At 54.1% G+C, this 23907-nt stretch overlaps 4 protein-coding genes across 13 annotated transcripts in view; 2 read left to right on the top strand and 2 right to left on the bottom strand.

Moving 5' to 3' along the window:
* The window catches only part of RANBP3 (RAN binding protein 3), a 64263-nt gene extending 62316 nt beyond the window's left edge, over window positions 1-1947 (top strand). For 8 of the 9 annotated variants that reach the window (XM_066344946.1, XM_066344926.1, XM_066344936.1 and 5 more), the window contains 2 exons: window positions 724-866; window positions 1268-1947. In XM_066344946.1, coding sequence (XP_066201043.1) covers window positions 724-866; window positions 1268-1501 — 377 coding nt within the window. In that variant the 3' untranslated portion in view covers window positions 1502-1947. The remainder of the gene's footprint in view (window positions 1-723; window positions 867-1267) is intronic. The other variant, XM_066344887.1, reaches the window with a different exon arrangement.
* Window positions 1948-3686: 1739 nt separating this feature from the next.
* Window positions 3687-6035, bottom strand: CAPS (calcyphosine). Of its 2 annotated transcripts, none has more exons than XM_066344984.1 (4): window positions 4495-6035; window positions 4243-4420; window positions 3862-4068; window positions 3687-3789 (listed from the first exon to the last, which is right to left on the bottom strand). In XM_066344984.1, the coding sequence occupies exons 1-4, from the start codon at window positions 4575-4577 to the stop codon at window positions 3688-3690; spliced, it is 570 nt and encodes a 189-aa protein (XP_066201081.1). In that variant the 5' UTR covers window positions 4578-6035; the 3' UTR covers window position 3687. The 2 variants fall into 2 exon arrangements, with proteins under 2 accessions (XP_066201081.1, XP_066201091.1); XM_066344994.1 differs by having other exon boundaries at window positions 4243-4393.
* Window positions 6036-6164: 129 nt separating this feature from the next.
* Window positions 6165-9929, bottom strand: VMAC (vimentin type intermediate filament associated coiled-coil protein). The gene is made up of 2 exons (XM_066345005.1): window positions 9335-9929; window positions 6165-8242 (listed from the first exon to the last, which is right to left on the bottom strand). Exons 1-2 carry the CDS (start codon window positions 9523-9525, stop codon window positions 7924-7926), a joined length of 510 nt encoding a protein of 169 aa, XP_066201102.1. The 5' UTR covers window positions 9526-9929; the 3' UTR covers window positions 6165-7923.
* Window positions 9930-10541: 612 nt separating this feature from the next.
* NDUFA11 (NADH:ubiquinone oxidoreductase subunit A11) lies at window positions 10542-17494 on the top strand. The gene is made up of 4 exons (XM_066345019.1): window positions 10542-10732; window positions 15785-15877; window positions 15994-16116; window positions 17313-17494. Exons 1-4 carry the CDS (start codon window positions 10636-10638, stop codon window positions 17423-17425), a joined length of 426 nt encoding a protein of 141 aa, XP_066201116.1. The 5' UTR covers window positions 10542-10635; the 3' UTR covers window positions 17426-17494.
* The last annotated feature ends 6413 nt before the right edge of the window (window positions 17495-23907 follow it).

Below are 23907 nucleotides of genomic sequence, written 5' to 3'. Positions count from 1 at the left end.
CTAATCTCCAGGCTTGCTCCAGTGGGGAGCACTGCCAGGCAGGCAAGAGGTCACCCATGTCCATAGGGTCAGGGCACAGATGGGCTGAGTGGGCTCGGACAAATCAGACAGGCTGACTATGGCTTTGGACCTGCTGCAGGCAGGACAGGGCATGTTACAAGTATGTCCAGAGAGGAAAGGTCTGTACCAAGTTTTTCTCTGCGATATTGCCTCCCTCCGTCTGTCTTTATCGAAGCTCTGAGCCTCAACCCTTTTTCTAAGAAAACCACAGGGTGGGACTAGGACTTGGCCTTTGAGTGGGGGACAGTGAGGGGGTACTGATTTCCATGTGACACATGTTGCATAAAATGTGAGTATACCCATTGTGCAGCCCATGAATGTCTGGCTCCACCTCCCTATAGTTTGCCTCCTATTCCACCTAATCACTCCCTTCCCCAAGGGAGCTGCCATCCTGGTATGTGCTGTGTGGATCAACAAAACCCTCTTTCGACATGTAGCCTTTGACCCCCCCCTAGTGGCCTTGGTGGCCTTGGGCATGGTGGCATCGGGCAAGGCCAGCATGTGGGTGGATGTTGCTCAGTGGACAGGTGGCAGGCTTTCACAGACCTTGGCAGAATCATGGGATTTCGCTTTTGGGGTTTGCTTTTCCTTCCAGGCTTTCTGTTCTAGCTGGCTGTTGGGCGGGGGTAGGGGACCAGGGCTGAGTGGCCTTGTTGGTTGCAGTGATGCGGACCCAGGGTAGCCTGCGACTGATCCTCAACACCAAGCTATGGGCCCAGATGCAGATTGACAAGGCCAGTGAGAAGAGCATTCGCATCACGGCCATGGATACCGAGGACCAGGGTGTGAAGGTCTTCTTGATCTCGGTGAGCAGCCCTAGGAATGGGAGGGGCTACCCAAATCTGAATAGACCCCAGGACATGGCAGCAATCTCAAGCCAATACAAGAGGGAAGCTCCCAGCACATATGGTTGGTCACCACAGGGCTGGATGGAGGGCTTTCCCTCTGTGGGGAGCACTGAGCACTGCACTGAGGGCCTGGGCCATGGAGAGCAGGGAGGCCTCTAGGTAGGCCCATCCCCAAAATAAGAGTGTCAGGATGCCACTGTCCCCGAGAGCTGGCCCAGCCACAAACTCTGGGAGCTACTGGGAGAAGGGTGTGGGCTTGGGCTGTGGGAGCTTCAGTCTGTGGTCCCCAGGTTGAGGAGAGGCCCAGGGAGTGGTCTCCCCATGACGCCTCATAACCATCACTTCTCTGCCTCCCTTAGGCCAGCTCCAAGGACACGGGCCAGCTGTATGCGGCCCTGCACCACCGCATCCTGGCGCTGCGCAGCCGTGTGGAGCAGGAACAGGAGGCCAGAACACCTGTCCCTGAGCCTGGTGCAGCCCCATCCAATGAGGATGACAGTGACGATGACGATGTCCTGGCTCCATCAGGGGCCACAGGAGGCGGTGAGCCAGCAGTCCCTGCCTTGGAGAGCACAAGGGGGCTGGTTTCCTAGATCCCCTCTCACCCGTTGCCGTTGGCCCAAGGGTGAAGTCTTGGTCTGGAGACCTGGCCCTGGGGGATGGGTTGCCTTCCAAAGTGGGGACCTGATGGCGAGGCCACTGCTTCCCACAGGCGCTGACGACAAAGGGGACGGGCAGATGGCCGGGAGCACATAGCGCCGGGAGCTGGCCGCCCGGGAGCCTGCTGCTTTGTCCGTCTGTCCACCCACCTGCCCGCCCCTCCCCGGCAGCATCGAGGCACGGGGCTCGGGAACCACACTCCCCACTGGGTTGGCCACAGTCCGGATCCGCATGGCCCATTCAGAAGCAGACTTGGAAACTGCTTGAATGTGGTTTGGGACACGAGACCTCATCATATTGATGAGCAAAACAAAAAGAACATTTCTTCCCTCCTCCCTATGAATTGAAATGGCACATTAAGACTTGTCACGGCTTCTCACTGAGACTGGGATGCCTGGTTTCTTCACCCATCTCATGCCGCCGCAACACCCATGGGTTCCTGCCACCTGCCCAGGTTACCAGGTCTGTCCCCACAAGTGTAAACACTGGCCCTGCTGGACATTCTATCTCCCATTTCCTATCTTATGATTTGGGGTGCATATTTTTAGATTATTTTCCTCCCAAAGCTTTGTCTTGGGTTTCTTAGATTAAGATGCTCCTGTATTAACAGGTGCAGCTCCAATGTCCTCATTTTCTCTATGGTCACAGCTTATGTGCTGGGGCCTTACTGCGAAGCTGGGGGTAGTCTGAGGGTCACTTGGAGGCAGGCCCCCATTTGTTCCCTACCCGGGGGGTTCCTCCGGATTATCATGGGGTGTTGAGGGGTAGGCCTCATGCCTGGAGAGAGTTTATCTAAAAAGGGTCACTGGATCTAGGAGGGCACAAGGGGGCTGGTTTCCTGTTGCCGTTGCCCCAGGTGACATCTTGGTCTGGTGGCCTGACCCGGAGGATGGGGTGCCTTCCAGAATTGGGACTTGATGGCAAGGCCACTGCTTCCCACAGGTGCTGACAACAAAGGGGACGGGCAGACGGCTGGGAGCACATAGCGTCCCTCCCCTCCTGCTTGTCCCCATCAGGTGGGTCACGCATCATCAGGCACCCAGGCACACACCTTGCTTCCTGCTGTTGACCATTCTTTGCCCAACCCTGGACATCATCCCTGCCGAGACCATCCAGGTCCGAGGGCCTTCATGACAAGCAGAGGGGGTCCCTAGCAAGGCCTTTGAGGAAGGGGAGAGGACTGGTTCCAGACAATAGGTCACCGTCCGAACACTTGGAGCATGCACTGGAGCTGTTGTCATGCTCACCTCACCCCAGAGCAGGGCCAGAGCCCGCTGGACACTGCCCATCTACAAAGAAGGTCCCTGTGCACAGGGCCACAAGGGATTTCAGAAGATACTGCCCAGCCCCACCCATATAGAGAGGGAGAAGTCCTGGTGTTCGCAGCTGTGCTACCCACACTTGGGCCAACTGTGTGCAGCCCGAGCCTGAGCCTTGGGAAGACATCAGAGGCCCATCCCTGACCCTCCCCAGCAGATCTGGTCCCACTTCTCTGCTTTACGCCTTAGCCAACTAGTGACAAGTAAAACCAGATAATGCCCATGTGTTTTGGAACATTTATGTAAGATTGTCATATGAAATGTATTTGGGATCTACATTAAAACTTTTAACTAAACCCCTGGCCTCCTGTGTGCCCCAAGAGCCTCAGGAAACTTGAGGGCCTGTCCAGGAATGGCCTCTGCCTCCCAGGGCAAGGTTTCTGGAGCAGCCTGGCTTGCTTGCTTGCTACCTGGCCCGTCCCACACTCCATGCCTGGATAGGCCACCAAACTTGGCTGCCTTCCAAGACATGCTGCTTCACCACAGAGCCTGGCTTCAGGGGAGAGCATTTGCTTCCCACCCCACAGCACACTCTCATACACACACCCAACTAGGGGCCTCCTGGTTTCCCAGGGACCATGAGGGAGGGGCACGGGTGCTAACAGGGCTAGGGATTTGCTGAGCAGAACGAAGGTTGGGGGTGCATCTGCAGTGAGACTGGGTCCAACTAGTTCTTCAGCCTCAATCTTCCAGCTCTCCTCCAGCCCCCACCCCTGGGGCTACCCAGCTAGTGGTTCAGGGGTATCATGTTGGGGGTCGTATGCTACAGTGGTGCCAGCTGAGTGAGTGCATGCTGCTGCTCACAGTCGCCAGACACTGGTCATCATAGCCACGAACTCTTCATCTGTGTCCATGGAGGCGCTCACGCCACTGTAGTAGTCTTGGAATTCAGCCAGGGTGACCTGGGGGCAGATAGGCTCTTAGGGATGGGAAGGCCGTACAGGAGGGGCTGGGGGCACCCCTTAGTTACCTACCTGTCCATCCTTCTCAGAGGAGTCAAAGTTGTCCAGGAAGTGGTGGAGCACCTCCTCCTCTGTCCACTCCCCACTCTGCATCTTGGGGTGGGAGCGGCAGTCATACACTCCCTGGAGGTCATCCACGGTCACCACGCCATCCCCACTGCGGTCCAGCTTGGCGAACGCCGCTGCAATGGCTGCCTCACGGGCCTGGGACATGGGGGGCTGAAGGAGAGTGGAAACTAAGGGACCCCAACAGCTCCAGGCAGAGTGCAGAGCACAGGGGATCCCTAAGCAGGCACCTCTTAGTGATGAATTCCTGGGTGTCTGGTGTCGTATCTACTGACACCCCCCAGACAGCTGGATGAAGGGACTTGCCACCAGTCAGCTTGGGCTCACCCGCAGTGCTCTTAGGAATTCCTCCAGGTCCAGTGTCCCACTGCCGTCACGGTCCCATCGCCTGCATACACCTTCTGCCTCAGCCATGTCCAGCACCAGCCCCAGCTTCGCCAGGCCCTGCTGGAGCTCCCCCGCATCCAGGGTTCGGCTCCTGTCCCAGTCCAGGCGGCGGAAAAACCTAGGAGTGAGGGGTACAGCTGGAGAGTGGTCCCTGGGGCTAAGTGGTCAGGAAGGGGTGAGGGGATTGCTCACCTGGCCAGGCCCTGGATGCCAGAGGCACCTCGAGACAGGCACTGTTCCCGGAGCTTCTCCATAGTAGCATCCACTGTATCCATACTGTCCAGATTCTGGGCAGCTTGATGAGAGAGAGAGATCAAGTGGGCTTTCTGCTCAGTGGCCAGGCCAAAAGCCGGGTGCCCCTTCCTCACTCACCTGGCCTTGTCAGTCCTGGAGTCCTCCACTCAGCTGGCTCTTGCCCGCTTTGTCCAGTGTTGGCAGTGCATCCTGCCTAGTAGGATTGTTGCTAAGGGACAGTGGCTCTGGAGACTGGGAGGGGCCCCAGCTGTAACCCTGACTGTGCCAGAAGGGACAGAACAGTGCTGTCATTGGTACTCCCACCCACCCACCGTGCTGTTCATGCCCAGCTCTGCAATGCTCAGGCCTAGGATAGAGCCAGACCCCAACCAGAGTTTGGGGGAGGGTGTCTTTCTGGCCACAGTGAGAAAGGGTGAGTCACAACCTTGCAGGGACCACCAGTGTCCTGGATGGAAGAGCCCAAGACTCAATTTTTGTGTGACCTGAGGCAGGTCCCCTTCCCCTCTGGGCTTCTATGACTCCCTACCCCTTTTCATAGCAGCAGCCAAAGCTGCTAAGGGATTTGAGTTCAGAAGGGTTGGAGATGGCCCAGGGCCACATCCAGTGCGAGATCCTGAGACCAGGGCTAGCTGAGCCAGGACACAGCTGAGTTAAGTCGGACAAAGCAGTTCCAGGTAGTTATTTAGGGGCCAGTTGTGGTGTTTTTGTTGTATGTGTCTTTTGGTGGTTTTCAGTTCTTGATCATCATTTGGGCTTGCTCATGACAAGCTGGTGAGCCAGGGGGCTGTGGTACAGAACAGAAAAGTGGCCCTGACTCCTGACTTAATCCAAGAGGAATCAAAGCCACCATCAAGGCAGCCTTTGATCCAGACTTTGGACATCTTTGCCAACTGAGAGAGCATTATGCCAACCAGCAAGATCAAAAAGGATATCAGATTTCCCAGGACTTAAAATGTGGGCCATGTTTTGGAACTTCCCGCCTCCATAGACCCAGAGATCATTAGAGGTTTTTCAAAGCTTGGCCTTGTACACAGCACAATGGTGTGATCAGGAGTCTCTACTGCCGTCAGAAACCAATCTGTGGATTATGAGTGACCCAACACTGCAATCCAAGCCACAGCTGATATAACCGGTGACAGCTCTGAATAACCAGTGACATTCTGCTGCATGTATTCCAATGGCTTGCTGCAGTCCAAAGTTCTTCAGGTAGGCAGGGAAATACTGCATTGTATTTTTTAATGAGTGTTACAAATGTCAATTTTATTTCTATAGAAAATGTAAAACCTACCCACAAATAATGTAGCTCTTATTGACATCTTTAAGAGCCAGAATTTCAACAATAACTCCTCCAAACCTTGGTGGTAGCCCAGGCCCTCCTGACCCAAAGGCCTATTCACTTCACCTCTTCGCCTCACTTTCCCAGCTGTGAAATGGGGCAAGCCTGTGTCCACAGGTGGCTGCACAGATTAGACACAGCTGTGTGTGTAGAGTACCAGTGGCACAAGCGCCTGTGACTAACAAGCCTCCACCCAGCAGGGCCCCACCCAGGACCAGGAACCACACTGGGGCCCTCTCCAGCCCCACACCTGGAATAAAGAAGCATCAAGGCCAACAAATGACACCATTTATTCTTGAGCACAGACAGGTTCCAGCCTGCCTTTCCTCAAACAGCCCCCCCTTTCTCATCCAGAGAAAAGGGTGCTGTTGTTATACACTAACAAGGTTCGTGTTAGACAACCAAGCAGGCAGAAGGTACCATCCTGAAGACGGGATGGGTGCCAACCATTCTAGGCTGAAATGGGCCTTGCCCCATAGTGGTTCCTGGTGTGACAACTTCCTGAGTAAGGAGGCAAAGAAACAACACTTCAACTGGGCTGAGAAGGGCATGGGTTTCCCTTGTTTGATAAAAAGCAAAACTCCCTGAATGTCTCAGGCCAAAAGGGCAGTGTAGAAAAACGGGGTTAAAAAATAGATTCTCTAGGGACTATAAAAAAGGAGCCAGCTGCTTACTACAAAAGCTGGACTGGTGGGGGCTCATCCGAAGTTCTGGGGACTCTTGACTCTTTGGGTCCCACTAGACCCATCCTATTCCTACTGAGGTCTCAGGGTGTACCAGGCACTGGTGACAACAAAAACCTTGCCCTCGTGGATGTTACACTGATGGTAAGAAGGTCTATAAAGAAAAAACAAATGCAATGGCAAAGCATGGGGAGGAATTAAGGTAGTCAGGGCAGGCCTTTCTGAGGTAACAGTTGAGCAAAGACAGAGTACTAAGGAACCAGTCATGATCTGCAGGAAGAGCATTCTAGGCAATAAGAGTGGCCAATGTAAAGGCCCTGAGGCAGCACATTATCAAGAAAAGGTTAAGGGATGCCCGAGTTTTACTGGGCAGTACAGCCTGGCTGCCAGCATCTCACATGCTCCACAGGCACTGCCTTCTGGGTTATAGGTTGAGGGAAGGACAGAGTTAGAAAAAAAAATATCCAGGATTAAAATTTGTCTTCAAAATAACTAATGTAGAATGGCATGAAATGAAGCTCTTCGTTCTAGTCTGGGATGGAGTAAGAAAAAGCTTTAGCCTGGGATAGAGGATGCTTCAGGAGAATGAAAATCAGGACAGGGAGAAGAAAAATGTGGAACTTATGCCATCTTCCTCCACCACAGAAAGAGAGGTCTCAAACTCAGATGCTTCAGGGCCCAAACATCTGGCTCTGAGAGATGAGAGGGCTAATTAGAAAACTCACTCTGACCTGACCAGTGGTGGCACAATGGATAGAGCAGCGGTTCTCAACCTGTGGGTCGCGACCCACAGGTTGAGAACTGCTGGGATAGAGTGTCTAACTCGGACACTGAGGTCTCAGGTTCGAAACCCCAAGGTCACCGGCTTCAGTGTGGGCTCATCTGGCTTGAGCGTGGGATATCAACATGATCCCAAGGTTGCTGGCTTGAGCAAGGGTCACTGGCTTGGCTGGAGCCCCCTGGTCAAGGCACATATGAGAAGCAATCAATGAACAACTAAAGTGATGCAGCTACAAACTGATGCTTCTCATCTCTTCCTCTTCTAGTCTCCCTCCCTCTCTTGCTTTCTCTTTCTGAGAAAAAACTCATGCTCTGGCTACAGAGGGTATTCTGGGTTCAGATCCAAGCAATTATGGCCAAGTCAGAAGCCAGAAATCCAGATTTGTGTGAGTCAATGTTGCCAATTTTTCAAGGAGTCTTTTTAGCAAGTCATAGATAGGTTTCTGATATTGGAAAGGATTATGGCTTTGCCATAGGGGTACCCTCTGGGACACTAAGAACATCCACAGTAGTTGAAAAAGTCTCCACAGGCACCCTCTATTTCCATTCTAGAGTCTGTGCTCCGGCTCACACAGTGGTCCCAAACACTGCTGGCTGGAAGTGTTCTCTGTCTTCATCCTCCCCAGTCCTGCTGGCAAGGAGTAAACTGGGCTCGTCAGAGAGTGGGTGGCCAGGGTCACTGGCTGGCAGGGGACCCAGGCGCTCGGCTTCAGCCAGGGCTTCCAGCAGCCCAGCTAGGGGTGGCCGCAGGCGGCATATGTCCTGCAGCAGCTCAGCCCGGGGCTGCAGCTGCCTGATGAGCTTGTCCCTCTGGTGCACGGCAGTCTGCAGGCTGTGGACAGTGGCCTCAGAAGTCAGCAGCTGCTCCTGGAGAGCGGCAATCTCACTGGCAAGAAGATAAAAGTTGGTATTAATGGTACTGGGGACCAGAAGTGCTCCTCTCCCTACTCCTCCCCTGTGATGCTCCCCATCATCATCAGGATAAAGGCTATGTTCCCTCACCACTGCCTCAAGGCCTCCACTGTTATGGATTCAATGGTTATCTCCTCCCCAAATTCATATGTTGAATCGCTACATCCCAGTGTGGTATCTGAAGGTGGGGGCCTTTGGAAGGTATGGTTAGATGAGGTCATGAGATTGGTAGTCTCATGATGGGTCTTATAGGAAGAAACAATAGAAAACTTTGTCTCTGCCCTGTGAGGACACAATCTGGAAGCCAGGAAGAGTCCTCACTAGGAACTGAATTTGCCAGTACTTTGATCTTGGACTTCCCAGCCTCCAGAACTGTGATAAATGTGTTGTTTAAGCCACCCATTCTGAGCAGGCTCATGGCTCCCTCTAGCTCTTACTGCAGTCCCATTTTCCTACATCTTCCTATTTGCTGTTCAGCTGAGATGACTCCTCCAGAAAGCCTTCCTCTGGGTCCCCTCAGAATCCTGTGTGTACCTCCATGACAACCCCATCACCCAAGTTTTAAATGTCTTAGTTATGTGTACAGAGTTGCACAGATGTGCCCTAGTACCTAGCAGTGTCTGGGACAGAGTAGGTGCTCAGTAAAGATGAATGAATCCAACCAGCTCTGATCTGTTTCCCACCTGAGCCTCAGCACCTCCCTATGCACTTGTCTCTCAATTCTTAGCTGCTAGAGGGACTCTTTAAAACTTCTGATAGATCACATCCTCTCCTGTTCGAGAACCTGTCATGGCTCCCAATATCTACTTCAGAAAGTTGGCAGTTCCTGCACCACTCAGCCTCGGCTGATTTTTGCCTTGTGGGAAACAAAAATCCACACTTGTGTGGCATCTTTTTACATGCTGATGACTAGTTCAAGTTTTGTGGTGTGTGTTTTCAGTCCCTCTAGTAATCCAGCCTCCACGTGAATGCATTCAGTTCCCCCTGCCAGTGCTCCCTTTCCAATCACGGTTCCGCCTCCGCCCACCTCCTCCTAGAAGTTCACCTGGCGGGCCCCGGGCCTCACCGGTCCTTGGCGCGGCCCAGCTCGTCTAGGGCGGCGCGCAGCTGCTGGTCGTGGTGGGCCAGGCGTTCGGCCTGGGCGCGCACCGTTCGCTCCGCCGCGTCCAGCCGCGCCTCCAGCTCCGCAGCACGCCGGTGCACGGCCACCAGGTGTGCATTCGCCTCGCGGATCTGCAGGGGTGGCGGCGCGGCCATGGCCCCGGCTGCGATCCAGGCCTAGCCACGCCCCTGAGCTGCCCGGAACCCGCCTCGCTCCCTGATGGACCACGCCCCCAGAGGCGCTCAAGACCTAGGTGGGATTGGCCACAGCCGATTGGGTGGTGCCCTCCTCAAGCCCCAACACCCTTACTGGTTCCAGCACCTCGAAACTTCGCCCCTGGGCCCCGTCTTGCCCTCCGACGCCACACTCTGTTCAGGCTCTGGCAACGGTATTGGTCACTCTGCTCAGGAGGTGACACGAGGATGGGTCCGGATTCTGCGACCAAACAAACCTGACCACATCCCCGGAATAGGCTGCCCTACTCTCAGATCCACATGTTTAGCCACGACCACGCAATTAGGCAATCTTACAGCTTCGGATTAGTCAGGTCCCTCACAGAAATGTCTCTGGTACTTACCACACCCCCAAGCGTAGCGCATACTTTATCTGGCGTCGGATTTAGACAAGCCTGAAATTGAGCACAGGCCATGTCTCTCAAAGACCCTAGCTCTAGGATTGGTCACTTTCCCATTAAAGTCCGCCTCTAGACCTGGCCACGCCCCAAAATAGTCGCACGTGGTTCAGACTCCGGCTTGGGGAACTGGCTACAGTGCGTGACCACGCCCCCCACGCAGATTCTGGCGCTAGGAGCGGCTACATTCCCGCTGCCCCACCCTCTTGCTCCTATTAAACGCAGTCTTGCCCCGCCCGCTCCCTAACCTGTGACTGGCGATTTACCTAGTTTCTTTTATAATCCAGCCCCTAGATTACGCCCCCACCTCCGGGAGTCAGACCACTCCTAACCTAGGACTTTCTGAGCTAGAACTAGTGAGATCTACCTTCACTGATCCTGGTTGACCTCAGGTTCCCCCTCCAGAAATCGGCCGGTGGGCACGCCCTCTTCACGCCAGTTCCAAACTCGGCGCGTGCGCGCAACCCGTGTCTCTCTCTGGCCGCGGCACTCAATAAAGTTGCATCCTTGTTGTCGGCCGGTCCGCAAAGGCTGCTGCGCGCGCCATCCAAGAAGTCTCGCGATAGCGAGCGGCAGTTGCCCTTGGCCCGTGGGTACTGTTGGGTGTGTAGTGTGGGGGTCGGGGTGCGTAGCCATGGCGCGGACGCTTATTCAGAGGTACTGGGACATCCCCGACGGCACTGAGTGTCACCGCAAGGCCTACGCCAGCACCAGTATCAGTGGTGCCGTTGGTGAGCACCGGCCAGCCAGGCCCCGAGGGCGGAGGGTGCAGGGAGGTCATAAGATCACTAGGGGCGATCCGAGGGTGACCTGGGGAACTGGCCGGGTGGCGTATGCTTGTTGTCAGGGTATCTGGGGGGCGCCTTTACGATGTAAACTTTGCGGAGTGTCCGACTAATTCAGATGGTGCAGAGAAGTCATAGGGTCAATTGAAGCTATCCAAGGGAGTCAGTCACATCGGGGCTGGGAATCTCGCGGGATGGTAGGTGGTCCTCGACTGGGTGTCCAGGACAAGTCATGGGGACGTATTGTGTGAGAGAAAAGTTTCTTTTGGGGCGGGGGAGTGTCGCAGAGTTGGAGGGCACAGGGAGGTCGTGGTCCGTGTTACAGGCTAGTCACTGGCATTATTGGAAGCGGTCCCTGGATGCTGGGGTTTGGAAGTTATTGTTGAAGTGATCATCAGGCTCTTTGGAAGTCTTGGAGTGGGACAGGGCCTTTATCTGGGTTACAGAAGCGGGAGAGTCCTGAGACTTCCCAACAGGGTAACTTTGAGATTATTTCGGGGAGAGGTCATGTGTTATTGGAATATCTGAGAGGGGTACACAAGTTTGAGGAAGTTCTGAAATGAGATGAGGTCTTTTTAGGATGCAGAGGAATCAGATGGTTTGGGACACCTGAAGTTTTACTGGGGCCACTAGAGGGATCCTAGGGATGCTGAGGAGATCGAAGGTGTAGTGGGTGGAGGACTACTACAAGGAAAGCCTTGGGGGTGTGAGGGGACCCACAGAACTGGCATTCTGCTGCCGGGGAAACCCCTGAGTCTTACCCCTTTTAGTCCCCTTTCATTCTCAGTCTCCCTGGAAGTAGATACTGTGGTTTTGGCCACCTCTGTATCTCCAGCTCCTGAAACAGCCTAGTAGAAGCAGAGTCCCCATTGGGAGGCATTTGCATTAGGGTAGACCTAATAATCACTATCATTATCAACATATTTAGTAAGACCATTATCATCTTCATTTCTCAGAAATGGAAACTGAAGGTCGAAGAGGTGTATTAACTGCCCCAGGGTCTTTTGAAGCCAGGCTGCAAATCCAGGTCTGCTGATCTCCTGGAGGTGGCTGGAGCAAGGAATGTGTGCCCACAGTCCTTATGGAGGGTCGTCAAGAGAAAAGACTGAAGAGGGCATCCCAGGGGATGGGTTATGTAGAGTGCTTGAATGGCAAGGTGTTGGGACAGTTTAGGGTGTGTGTGTGTGTGATGGGATTCCTATGGGGGCACTTAGAAAGCCTGGGAGGGCTGAGTAGTGTGGGATCGGGTCACAAGAAGTTATTCTGGTGAATTCTTATGGGAAGATGCTGACATTGGCGAATGTCTGGAGGTTCATGATTGTGTCTCTGGAAATTAATGTGGAAGGAGGGTCAACTGAAGGATGTGTGGGCCTTTCAGGGAGAAGATTGGAGAAATGGGTGCTTTAGAGCAGCGATTTTCAACCTTTTTCATCTCATGGCACACAGAAACTACTAAAATTCTGCCCTGACCAGGTAGCTAATTTAGTTAAAGCATCATATCAATTCACCAAGGTTGACCTAGGTTCAATCCCCAGTCAGGGCACATACAAGAATCAACCAGTGGATGCATAAATAAGTGGAACAAAAAATTGTTTCTCTTTCTCTATAGTTAATTAAATTTAATTTAAAATAAGATAAATTTCTGTAGCATACCAAAAAATATATTTTTTGCCAATCTGATGAAAAAATAGGTATAATTTTGATTCATTCACTCCAGATAGCTACTGATGTATTGACTGTTGTCATTTTTTATATGACAATCTAAGAAAAAAGATATCAGTGCCCCTGACTAAATAATCAGATATTGCATGTTTTAAAAATATATGGCCTGACCAGGCGGTTGCGCAGTGGATAGAGCGTCAGACAGGGATGCAGAGAACCTAGGTTCGAGACTTCCAAGGTCGCCAGCTTGAGCATGGGCTCATCTAGTTTGAGCAAAGCTCACCAGCTTGGACCCAAGGTCACTGGCTCGAGCAAGGGGTTACTCGGTGTGCTGTGCTGCCTCCCCCCTCCCCGTCAAGGCACATATGAGAAAGCAATCAATGAACAACTAAGGCAGGAGTAGTCAACCTTTTTATACCTACCGCCCACTTTTGTATCTCTGTTAGTAGTAAAATTTTCTAACCGCCCACAGGTTCCACAGTAATGGTGATTTATAAAGTAGGGAAGTAACTTTACTTTATAATATTTATAAAGCAGAGTTACAGCAAGTTAAAGCATATAATAATAATTAATTACCAAGTACTTTATGTCAGATTTTTGCTAAGTTTGGCAGAATAAATCTTTATAAAACAACTTACTATAGTTAAATCTATCTTTTTATTTATACTTTGTTTGCTCAGCTACCGCCCACCATGAAAGCTGGAACACCCACTAGTGGGCGGTAGGAACCAGGTTGACTACCACTGAACTAAGGTGTCGCAATGAAAAACTAATGATTGATGCTTCTCATCTCTCTCCGTTCCTGTCTGTCTGTCCCTATCTATCCCTCTCTCTGACTCTGACTCTCTGTCTCTGTTAAAACACACACACACACACAAATATGTGGGGTTTTTTTTAATTACGTGAGAGGTGGGGAAACAGAGATGCAGACTCCTGCATGCGTCCCAACCGGGATCCACCTGGCAAGCCTTCCACCAGGGCAATGCTCTGCCCATCTGGAGCCATTGCTGTGTTGCTCGGCAACCAAGCCATTCCAGCATCTGAGGTGAGCCCATGGAGCCATCCTCAGAGCCCAGGACCAACTGTCCTTGAATCATTTGACCTATGGCTGCAGGAGAGTGGGAGAGAGAGAGAAGGGGGAGGGGTGAAGAAGCAGATGGTCGCTTCTTCTGTGTTCCCTGATTGGGAATTAAACCCAGGACTTCCACACGCTGGGCCAAAGCTCTACCACTGAGCCAACTGGCCAAGGCGATTTATGCTTTTTTTTTTTTTTCCATTTTTTTAAATTAAGGAGGAAGAGAGAAAAGGGGAGAGGAGCAGGAGGCATCAACTCCCATATGTGCCTCGGCCAGGCAAGCCCGGGGTTTCGAACTGGCGACCTCATTAAAAATTCTTGCAGCACACCAGTTGAAAATCACTGCATTGGGGCATTTTGAAACTGAGATCAAGACTCACCAGGTTCCAGGCAGGACTAGGAGCCCCCTCTGACGAGGCCTCTTTACAAGAGGTGGGGTGGGGGTATCATGTGGGAATGACAGTTCCTGGGGGAAAGTGCTTGCTCCTGAGTGCTGCAGGGGCAGCTCGAAGACGGGGAGCCCCTGTTGGGCTGTTCTGGTTTCAAGCAGCCAGCCAGGCGGACCCTCGTCTGCCCATTCACTGAGGGCTGGAACAGAGTCTAACCCCCTCTATCCAGCCTCTCTGAGGTCAAGTGAGGATACGAGTTCATCATGAGGTCAGGAGAAAAAAGATTGGAGAGTCTGCAGACAGGTGCTTTGCACATGGGACCTCTTTTGTGGGGGGTTTTAGTGGATAAATTTGACGTGTAACATTGTGTGAACTGAAGGTATACTAGAGCTCTCTTTCCATGTGACTCTTTTCCCCTCATACCTGGGCCTCAGTTTATCCACTTGGGATGTGAGGTGCCATCTTGGTTCTTCTTACAGTTACTCTGAATATTAACCCCACTATCCAGAGAGAAAAGTCTCCCACAGCGGCTTCCGTGTGCTGAATCTGAGCCTAGGCTAGTGTGGACGGCCCTGCCCAGCCTGAAAGGTCCCGTGGGTGGCTCCTGAGAAGTGGGAGGCTTGGGGACTGAGGAGCCCACTCCCTGGGGCTGCTGTGAGGGTTCAACCATGGCCCTAGGTAGGGGAAGACTCACCTGGCTTCCAGACTGCTCTGTTTGGTGACCTCAGACAAGTCTCTCTGCCTCTCTGAGGCCACCTCCTTTTTCCTCCCAGGATGCAACAGATAATAAGGGTACTGAGCCCCTCAGTCTCTGAGGAGAGTGAGTAGAGCAGTGCCTATGCTTGCCACGTGGCAGGTAACAGTTCTGTTTTCTCTGGGATGGAATGGGCTTGCCCCAAGAGGTCCCTGCTGACAATTGGGCAACACTGGGGGTCTCTACGGAGAGGAGGGTACGTTATTGCCCTGAGCAGGGGCAGCTCGAAGACGGGGAGCCCCTGTTGGGCTGTTCTGGTTTCAAGCAGCCAGCCAGGCGGACCCTCGTCTGCCCATTCACTGAGGAGGGTCTGGTGGAGGAAGCTGCTGAGAGCCTGCCCCAGCCTCACCCCAGACCCTCACAGTGGCCCAGATCAGTGTTCACTCAGGATGCTTCAGGAGAGAACCTTGGTCCTTGCAACCCACTTGACACTCAGTTCTAGTCCCAGCCCCAACTCAGGTCCCTCATGTGTAAAAGCCGATGTCAGGGATAGGGTGGCCAGGCCAGTGGCAGAGATGGAAAAGCTGACAGCAGTAGCGATGCCAAGTGGGAATGGGGGCCGCCCAGCCAGCCAGGTAGGAGGGATGGGCCCAGGCCAGAGCTGCCAGCAGGGAGGGGGCCTTTGGTGGCAACGAGGAGATGTTGGCGCCCCAGGAGTCAAGCCTTTGCCAAGGAGGATTAGGCCAGGGAGCCCCAGCCCCCACAGGAGAATAGAACCTTTGATGGGAGTAGGGCCCGGGTACCAGAGGCTCTGGGGGTGCTGCTGTGGCAGCTATGCCTATACTCAAGGCTGGGGAGCAGCCTGGCCATTGAGGCCCCAGGCCTGTCCACATGGCCTCTGCATAGTGGGCTGGCCCATGAGGATGAAGGGGACTCAGCAGGCCTTCTGCAGGAGCGGTCTTAGGAGGGACACCTGGGGGCTAGAGGCAAGGTGACAGCCCCAGCTTGTAGCGGCAGACCCCGTTCCCATCCCAGCTGAGCTACCTTGGGGAGTGTGGTAGGGACCAGGGAAGAGAGGGCTTATCAGGTGGTAGAGGGGCCTGCTCCCCAGCCAGGACCACTGCTCAGTGCAGAGGACCAAGTCGTCTGAGCCACCTCGTACACCTTTCATCCTGCAGGCCTGATCACCTCCGCTTACAGTGTTGCACTCAAGCCCCCTGACTCCTTCCTGGAGGGTGTGGCCAGGACAGGAAGGTACACATTTACTGCAGGTGAGTGAGCCTGGGGCAGCATTTTGCTTCTCTTCAAGGTCCTTTCTGACATGGTCTGTCTGCATGCCCCTGTGGGCCCCTGACTCAGTGCCTGCCCCTTCCCATCTGTCCCACAGCTGCCATCGGTGCCATATTTGGCATTGCCTCCTGTGTCAGTGCTCAGGTCCGCGAGAAGCCCGACGACCCCCTTAACTACTTCATTGGAGGCTGCGCTGGAGGCCTGACCCTGGGAGCACGCAGTGAGTGAGCTCCCCAACCCTGCCCCCCCACACACACTGACCCTCCTCTCTCTATGTTATGTCCTGGACGGGGGCAGCCAGGCAAGGCCAAGTGTGTAGGACACCCACTCCATGAAAGCTCCCAGTACTTTTGAACCTCAGCCACCAGCCAGTTTAATGATAGTAACAGCTGCTGTTGCTTAAGCACCTGCCGTACACCCACCTCACAGCCCTCCTGTCCTTCCTGTTCCTCCAACACACCAGGTACCGTTCTGCCCCAGGACCTTTGCATGGGCTGTTTATTCCCTCTGCTTAAACATTCTTCCCCCAGATGTCAGTACAGCTCCCTCTGTCACCAACTTCTCTGTGTACAATCTAGGACCCCGCCACCCTCATTCCACATCCCTCTCCTTTGTCTGCTGCACTTTGTCAGAGAATTAGAGGTCACTGCCTGTTTCTGCCATCAGCCCATGAACACGGAGGTGGTGGTGCTGGCTCGCACTGCCATCCCTCTCCCCATTCCACAGCCCTAGTTGACTGAAGGACTGAACACAACCCTGTGGGGGTGCTACTCTCACCATCCCCACTTTACAGATGCAGAAACTAAGGCTCAGAGACAGGGCTGAGGTAGCCTGAGGTCACCTGGGACCCAGTAGAGCATGCCTCCCTGGTGGGCGGGGCAAGCCCAGGCCAGCCTGGCATGGTGGAAACACCTGAAATGGAGCAGGCACCGTTCTTCCTGCCTCCCATAGCCTCAGAGACCACACGCAGTTCAACTACCCCGGCCCAACAGGCTGGGATTGTCGGAAGGTGCCAGGTGGCAGAGAGGGAGGGGTGCCACAGAGGGAGCAGCCCGCACCATCCTGCCTTTGCTTTGAGGCCTTGGGCAAAGTCTGGGGTTGACATGTGCCCCCAAGCCTGTGAAGGGGTGTGAGCCCTACCCTCAGCAGAGGTTCTGGTGGCAGCTTACATGGCAGACACAGGGCCTTGTGCCTACAAGGGGGGCACAGGCTGAGACTCACCAATGCGGCTTGAATGCCCCCTGCCTCGACAGCCAGTATTCCTGCCGCTCTTTCAGCCTTAGTTTTCACACACACCTTCAAAGTCGGAGGGCCAAGTGACTTAATCCCTTAAGGAAGGGGTGCCTGCCCAGACTGGGCAGGGGCAGGGGCAGGGGCAGGCTGCACAGAGCTTGACACCACTCTCCACCCTTACAGCCCACAGCTACGGGATTGGAGCTGCAGCCTGCGCGTACATGGGCTTAACAGCAGCCCTGGTCAAGATGGGCCAGCTGGAGGGCTGGAGGTTATTCGCAGAGCCCAAGGTGTGAGCCCCACCACCTCCCTCAACCTTGGACAAGTGGAAATGCCCCTAAAATTAAATTCTGTGTATATCTGTGTGTGCATCTCCCTTTCCTCCTCACCTGCTGTTCTGGGGTACAGTGGCAGGCCAGTGCCAGCCAGGGCGCATCAGGATGGATTGGGTGGAAAGGAGGAACGGGGCAGGAGATTAGGCATCTGGGTTTGTTCTCCACCGAGCCACGGGCACCAAGGGGGCCTTGAAGCAGGGAGAGGGCGTTGGGAGGCAGGAACCTGTGGGTGGGAGCTGGGACAGCCTCTCACAGCTTTTCCTGCCACTCCCCTGCAGGTCACAGGTCATCCCCAGTCTAGGCCTCCCCCCAAAGCCAAAAACATTTGGAAAATACGCCCAAGGCCTACACACAGCCCAACTCCAAATTCCTGGGCATTGGAGCAGAGAGCCCAGATGGCCAGGCCCCAGAGCCTTGTCCATCAGACAGGTGGGTGACAGGCCACTGGGAAACTGCAGGGTAGGGGCCTGTGGCAGCAACAAAAAAAGAGACTCAGATCCTCACGGGGGACCAGCTGTCAGGCACAGTGATTTAGGCAGCCCCAGAATACTGGCCGGCTGAGCCCCCAGGCTTTCTGCAGAACTGGCTCAGTGCTTCCTGGCAGCTGGAGAGGAAGGCCTGGCTTGCTCCAACACGCTGAGAAGGGTCATAAATTAGAGCTCTCCAGGCCCCGCCCCGGGGAGCTGGGTTGTGCCCTGGCAAGGTCTGGGCTCTGCAGGTGGTCCTAGCGGCAGGGGCAGCTGGGCTGGTTGCAGCCCTCTTGCCCGCTTTACCCGTGTCCTACCTGACCCTTCCTCTTTCTCTCACACCCACCCCTGGGGCCTAGACATGGTAGAAAGCCAAACCTAGAGCCTTGCTTTCCTCTTCTGTCTACCGCAGGTAATAACTCAGTCGGGTAGTGATCAGCTAAAACTAAACCTCTGGAGCAAAAACATGGGCACTGCCACTGTCCACCGCTGGCCGCCCTGCTGATTCTTTAGTGCCCAGCACAGTCATTCCGGTTCTCTTGTGCCCTGCTCCCTTAGTCTCCCTGTCCCCCGTGAAGGCCCCTCCTTCACGGGCACAGGCATTCTGAGTCTGGCCTTGGGGTTCCCTGAGAAGGGATGGAGAAACCCTCCCCCCCCCCCCAAGGGCTCTGAGAGGAGGGGCCCAGAGGCCTGCCAGAGCCCTGAGAGCATGCCGGGTTCCCAGACCTGCCTTCAGATCCCAGCAGGTGGTGCTTTCCTGATCTGCCCTCAGTTCTCCCTCCTGAGAAGTAGAGTTAACAGGGTCCCTCAGAAATATTTGGTTCCCCTCTGGGGAATTAGGCCCCTCTGCTCCTGCACCAGCCTAGTCTGTTCCTGCAGTGGCCAGCAGGGGGCAGAGCCCACCATGCTCAGCTGGACGGCTGGCCACCCCCAGGTCCGCAGACCTGTGGTGTCCATAGAGGAGCCACATTGTCCCTGCCTCCGTATCCACTTCCCATTCATCCTGCCCGAAGCAGCAGCGGCAACAACTTGTAGAAGTAGGTACCACAGACCAAGACCCGTTGCATGGAGGGAAGACAGAGTCCTGGAGCAGGGAGGGAGCTGGTCACTTAGTGCCAGGACGGCAGCCAGAACCAGATCCGCCTGGGCCTTCCTCTCCTGCACACCCATCCTCAGCCTCCCCCACCACTTCTCCGTGAAGCCCAAGCTCCGTGCCAGGTGGGAAGGAAGGTGAAGTTTGCAGCCAGCCAGCCTCTTCCTGCTTCCCAGCCTTGGTTTCCCCTCTGTAGACAACTCAGACCAGGGGCTGCGCTCACCACCCGCCCAGCCCTTGCCTGGCCAGCCGCCAGCACTAAAACAAACCTGCCAGGCCTCCCAGAATGTGGCAGGAGGAAGCAACTGCCTGCCAGACTCCAGGGACCCCCAAAACCCAGGCCCCCTTGCCTGTAAACATTTACTAGTCTTTCAGGGGCTGACATCATCCCACCCCACACGCAGGCTCCTGTTCAGAGCATCCAGTCCCCCCTCCCGCCTGAAACCCCAGCTTCTGCTCGAGCAGCCCCTCCCCGGGGCAGTGGAAGGCCTGTCCAGACTTCCTCCTGCCCCCAGGTGAAGATGAAGAAATCTTTCCAGATGTGCACCAGGGTGAAGTACATGGGACAGAGGTCATGGCAAGATCTCAGGCCTGGCGCGGAGGAGAGCGCACAGCAGCAGAGCGATCGCAGGGCCTCCCTTCCTACCCCAGCAGGCACTTCCTGAGGACTAGCCCTCAGAGACTTCCCAGTGGGGGAAAGCCCTCAGGAACTGTTGGGCCAGATGGGTCTCTGAGTTCTTTCTAACCCAAGGAAATGTAAGGGATTCAATAAGACAGGAGGAGAAAAACTAAAGCCTTTCCCACCTGCCAGCTGTTAGGCCCTGTTTTACAGACAGGAAGCTGAGGCCCAGAGAGGACATCAGAGGGCTGGGCTCACAGTGGGCACTCAGCGGTGTTCTTTTGTTATTATGGACTACTGTTGGATACAACATATAAATTGTCTCAGAAAGACCTTCCAAGTGGAGTTGTCGGTGACTGGAACAAACGCAACCCAATGGACAAGGGGATCTCAAAAACAAAACTACACCCCCTCCAGTTCCTGCACAAAGTTTTGTTGGGTGTAGGCTGAGGTACCTGTTGATCCATTGGAAACACAAGAGGCAATGTAGAAGGCTTCTAGGGGCTGGGGTTTGACCCCACTGCCTGGGCTCTTTTGCTCTCTCACCCCCTTGTGAGCCCTTCTGCCCTCAGTCTCTCCCAGATCTGCCCACTTCTCTCCCCTTTCGTGGTTCCCCCTGAGCCCAGCCCCCATCATCACCAGCCTGGACCAGTGCATTCATCTCCACCCTGGTCCCAACTCCACACACAGTCTGTTCTCCCCTCAGCAGCCACCAGAGATAGTACCTGTGAGCATGAGTCAGGTCCCCTCCTTACTGCTTGGTCACCCTCGGCCCTGATGAAAATTTTCTCCTCAATGGAAAACATTATGTGTGCATGTCCAGGTTACCCCCACTTCTTACCACCATCACTGCCTCAACCCCAGCTATTCCAGGCAGTCTCCATCTCTGGACTGCTGCACCAGCCTCCTTCCTGGTGTCTCAGAGTTGACTCTCTTCCCCTACGAACAGGCTGTATGCCCCACCACAGCCACCAGGGGGTGCCTATGAGCACCCGAGTCAGGTCCTGACCCTCTTATGCCCACAGCCCTCCAGGGCTCCCACTTTTCTGGGGTGAAAGCCTCACTTCTCCCCATGGCCCACAAGGCCCTGCACAACCTGCCCATCTCCTTCCTGCCCTCACTTCCTTTTTCCCTTTGCTCACTGTGCTCTAGCCACATGAGCTTCCTCCCCGTTCTCTAACACACATGGTCCAGCCCAGGACCTTGGCACATGCTGTTCCCTCTACCTGGACTGCTCTTCCCCCAGAAGCCCCCACGGCTCTCCCCCTTACCTCCTTCATATCTCAGTTCAAATGTCACCTCATTGAAGCCTCCCTGACACCCCATTGGCATGTCATCCTACCTGGCCAGCAGGCACCACACTCCCTTTCCCCTCTGCACTTTTACCTGTAGCATTTAGCTTCTAAATCCCATGTCACCATTGTGTATTGTTTATTGAGACATGGGTCTCCTTGAGATCTGAGACATCCTGGCTGGTACCCTTGAGTCAGCACCAAGCCTAGAAACATAGGACTCCATAAATATGTGACCCAGCCCCTGCTTCCTGGGTGCCAGCTCTGGGCAGGGTCCCCCTCACTTCATCCAATTAGATGACTGTGGGGAGGGGGGCAGGGGAGAGAAACCAGCCATACTCAAGTCTCAAAGTCAAGAGTCGTGTTTATTGAGCACCTATCTATGCCAGGCATAGTCTCAAGCCTGAGGTCGCATCAGCCAACAAGGACCCTGCCTTCTGAGCATTCAAAGTCTGGTATAGAGGGAGAAATAGTAAAACAGTTAAAAATGAGGCCTGGCCTGTGGTGGCGCAGTGGATGAAGCATCAACCTAGAACACTGAGGTCACCAGTTTGAAATCCCGGGCTTGCCTGGTCAAGGCACATATGGGAGTTGATGCTTCCTGCTCCTTCCCCCCTTCTCTCTCTCTCTCTCTCTAAAATGAATAATTTTTTTAAATGAGCAAACAGGTAAATGGTCATGAACTGTGCTTGAGAGATAAAACTAAGGTGACATAAAAGACACAGGTACAATGGTGAGGTTGTCTTTAGTTGAGGTGGTTAGGGAGGGACCAGAAGAAGCCAGTCTCGGGGTACCGTGGGGAAGGGGTGTTCCAGGCAGAGAGAACAGAGCATGTAAAGGCCTCAGGGCTGAACCCTTCATAACAGCTGGGCCATGCGGTGGGGTGGGGGGATCATGAGTGAGAGGAGAGGCCAAGTAGGGCATCTTGCCCAGGTGGACACAGCAAGTGAGGGCAGGATTTACTGCCGTGGGGAGTGCTGGCACCAGATGCCACGGAATCTGTCCTTCCATTGTAGTGGGCCCTTCTGGAGGAAAACATTGTTCTTGTCCTGGCAAGAGCCCCTGGAGCAGCACCAAAAGGGGGCCAGGGCCTGGATGCCTTGGGGGTAACACGCCATTGAGCCTGCAGGACCCCATACTAGAGGGGAAGGGGGCGGTTTCAGGAAAGGAGGACCCTGGAATCTGGGGGGGGGGCAGGGAAGTAGAGCCCACCTTCCCACCTGACCCTCAAAGCCTAAAGCCAAAGCTGGGTTGGTCATCACTTCAGGGGTCTGCAAGTGGGGCAGAGCTTTGCCTCTTCCTACCCTGTCTGGCTTGACATCTAGGGCTCAGGACCCAGCGAAGCCCCTAGTTCCCTGGGTGCAAGTCATCTCGGGAATCCACTGCCAGAGAAGACTTGGCCTGTATGGAAACTGAGGCATGGAGCAGTTTCCCCCACCCCGGGCTACCCTCCAATCACTCTCTCCCCTCCCTCAGGTCCTCCTTGGATTTGGGAGCCAAGCATAGCCTGGCTCAGCCCCTAGCCCCGTACTGGTGTTTACAGGACCGTCCTCAGAGCCAGCAAAGCTTCCTGGTGGCTTCCAGGAATGCTGGGTGGTTGGCTGAGTCATGAGGGGTTCCATCAGGCCTGGCCCCAGCCCAGCCTACGTCTCACCTCCAGGGACCCTCTGGGCTCTGAATATTTGCTGAACCAGAGCAAGAAAGGTGTGAGCCAGGCAAGAGCACAGCTCAGAGCCCATGGGAGGACTTTCAGCCCAAATGGAGGAGCTGCAGGCAGACCCACGGCCTGGCCTAAACTCCCCCTCCTTTTTTGTACACACATCCAGACACTTTAATTTTGCTCGTTTTTTTCACAGCTGTCTTTCTAAAATATATCTCAGTTGATTTTTCAATTGGTAAAACAGACCCAGGCCACAGAATTTAAAATATACCAAAGGGTATTCAGAAAAAATTTGCCATTCACCCTCCCACCTCTCCCCGACCTGCTGCTCTCCCCAGGGGCCTGGCCAGGTTTCTTGTTTTCCCCTCCAGCCATGTTCCATGCCGAAACAAACATGACTGTATATTTACTTTCCCCCTGCAGAAACATAGCACACTATCCCTGTTGGTTCACAAATCTTAGTCTGGCTCCCTCATAACAATACATTTCTGTAAAGAACTTTTTCTTGCTTTTTTTTTACTGTATTTATTTAATATAGTCATCACAGAGGCTCAACCAGACTTAATTTGAAAAACAGAAACAAGGCCATGGCCAGTGGATAGAGCATCGTATGGACATCCCAGGTTTGATTTCCAGTCAGGGCACACAGGAGAAGCTACCATCTGCTTCTCCACCCCTCCCCCTCTTGCTTCTCTCTCTCTCCCATCTCTCTCTCTTTTCCTCCCACAGCCAGTGGCTTGATTGGTTCTAGCATGGCTCTGGGAGCTGAGGGGAGCGTGACAGCCACAGGCACTAAAAATAGCTTGGTACTTGAGCATTGACCCCAGATGAGGTTATCAGGCGGATCCCCATCAGGGTGCATGTGGGAGTCTGCCTCACTATCTCCCCTCCTCTCACCTAAAAAAAGAAAAAAGAAAACCGGGAACAAAACAAATATGACACCACACCTGAAGATACAGGGTCCTATACAGAAATCAAGGCAAGGATAGACCATCAAAGAAAAAAATAAAACAAGGAGAAAGGCTGGACAGGCAAGTCAGGACTCTTGGCTGTAGAACTGCTTTGTGTAGGTTTCTTGCAAGTACTTCTTAAAAGTGGTGGGGTTTTTCCAGAGCTTGGCAGCATAAGTGTTCAGTGGGCTATTGATGTTGGCTCGTCTTAGCAGGCTCTGGGTGGAAAGTAGGATGGTTCTGACGTCACAAAGGGCAGACCACTTGTCGTTCAGGATATTCAGGCAGATGTTAACCTAGGTGTCCGTGTTGGGGTGGTTGCAGGGCATGAGGGGCTTCACCGTGGGCACAGACAGGTAGCC

The sequence above is a fragment of the Saccopteryx leptura genome, chromosome 1, assembly GCF_036850995.1.
Source record: "Saccopteryx leptura isolate mSacLep1 chromosome 1, mSacLep1_pri_phased_curated, whole genome shotgun sequence".
In the NCBI taxonomy this organism is placed as follows: domain Eukaryota; kingdom Metazoa; phylum Chordata; class Mammalia; order Chiroptera; family Emballonuridae; genus Saccopteryx; species Saccopteryx leptura.
The sequence above is the reverse complement of the archived record's forward strand: the minus strand, read 5'-3'. Positions and strand labels throughout refer to the sequence as shown.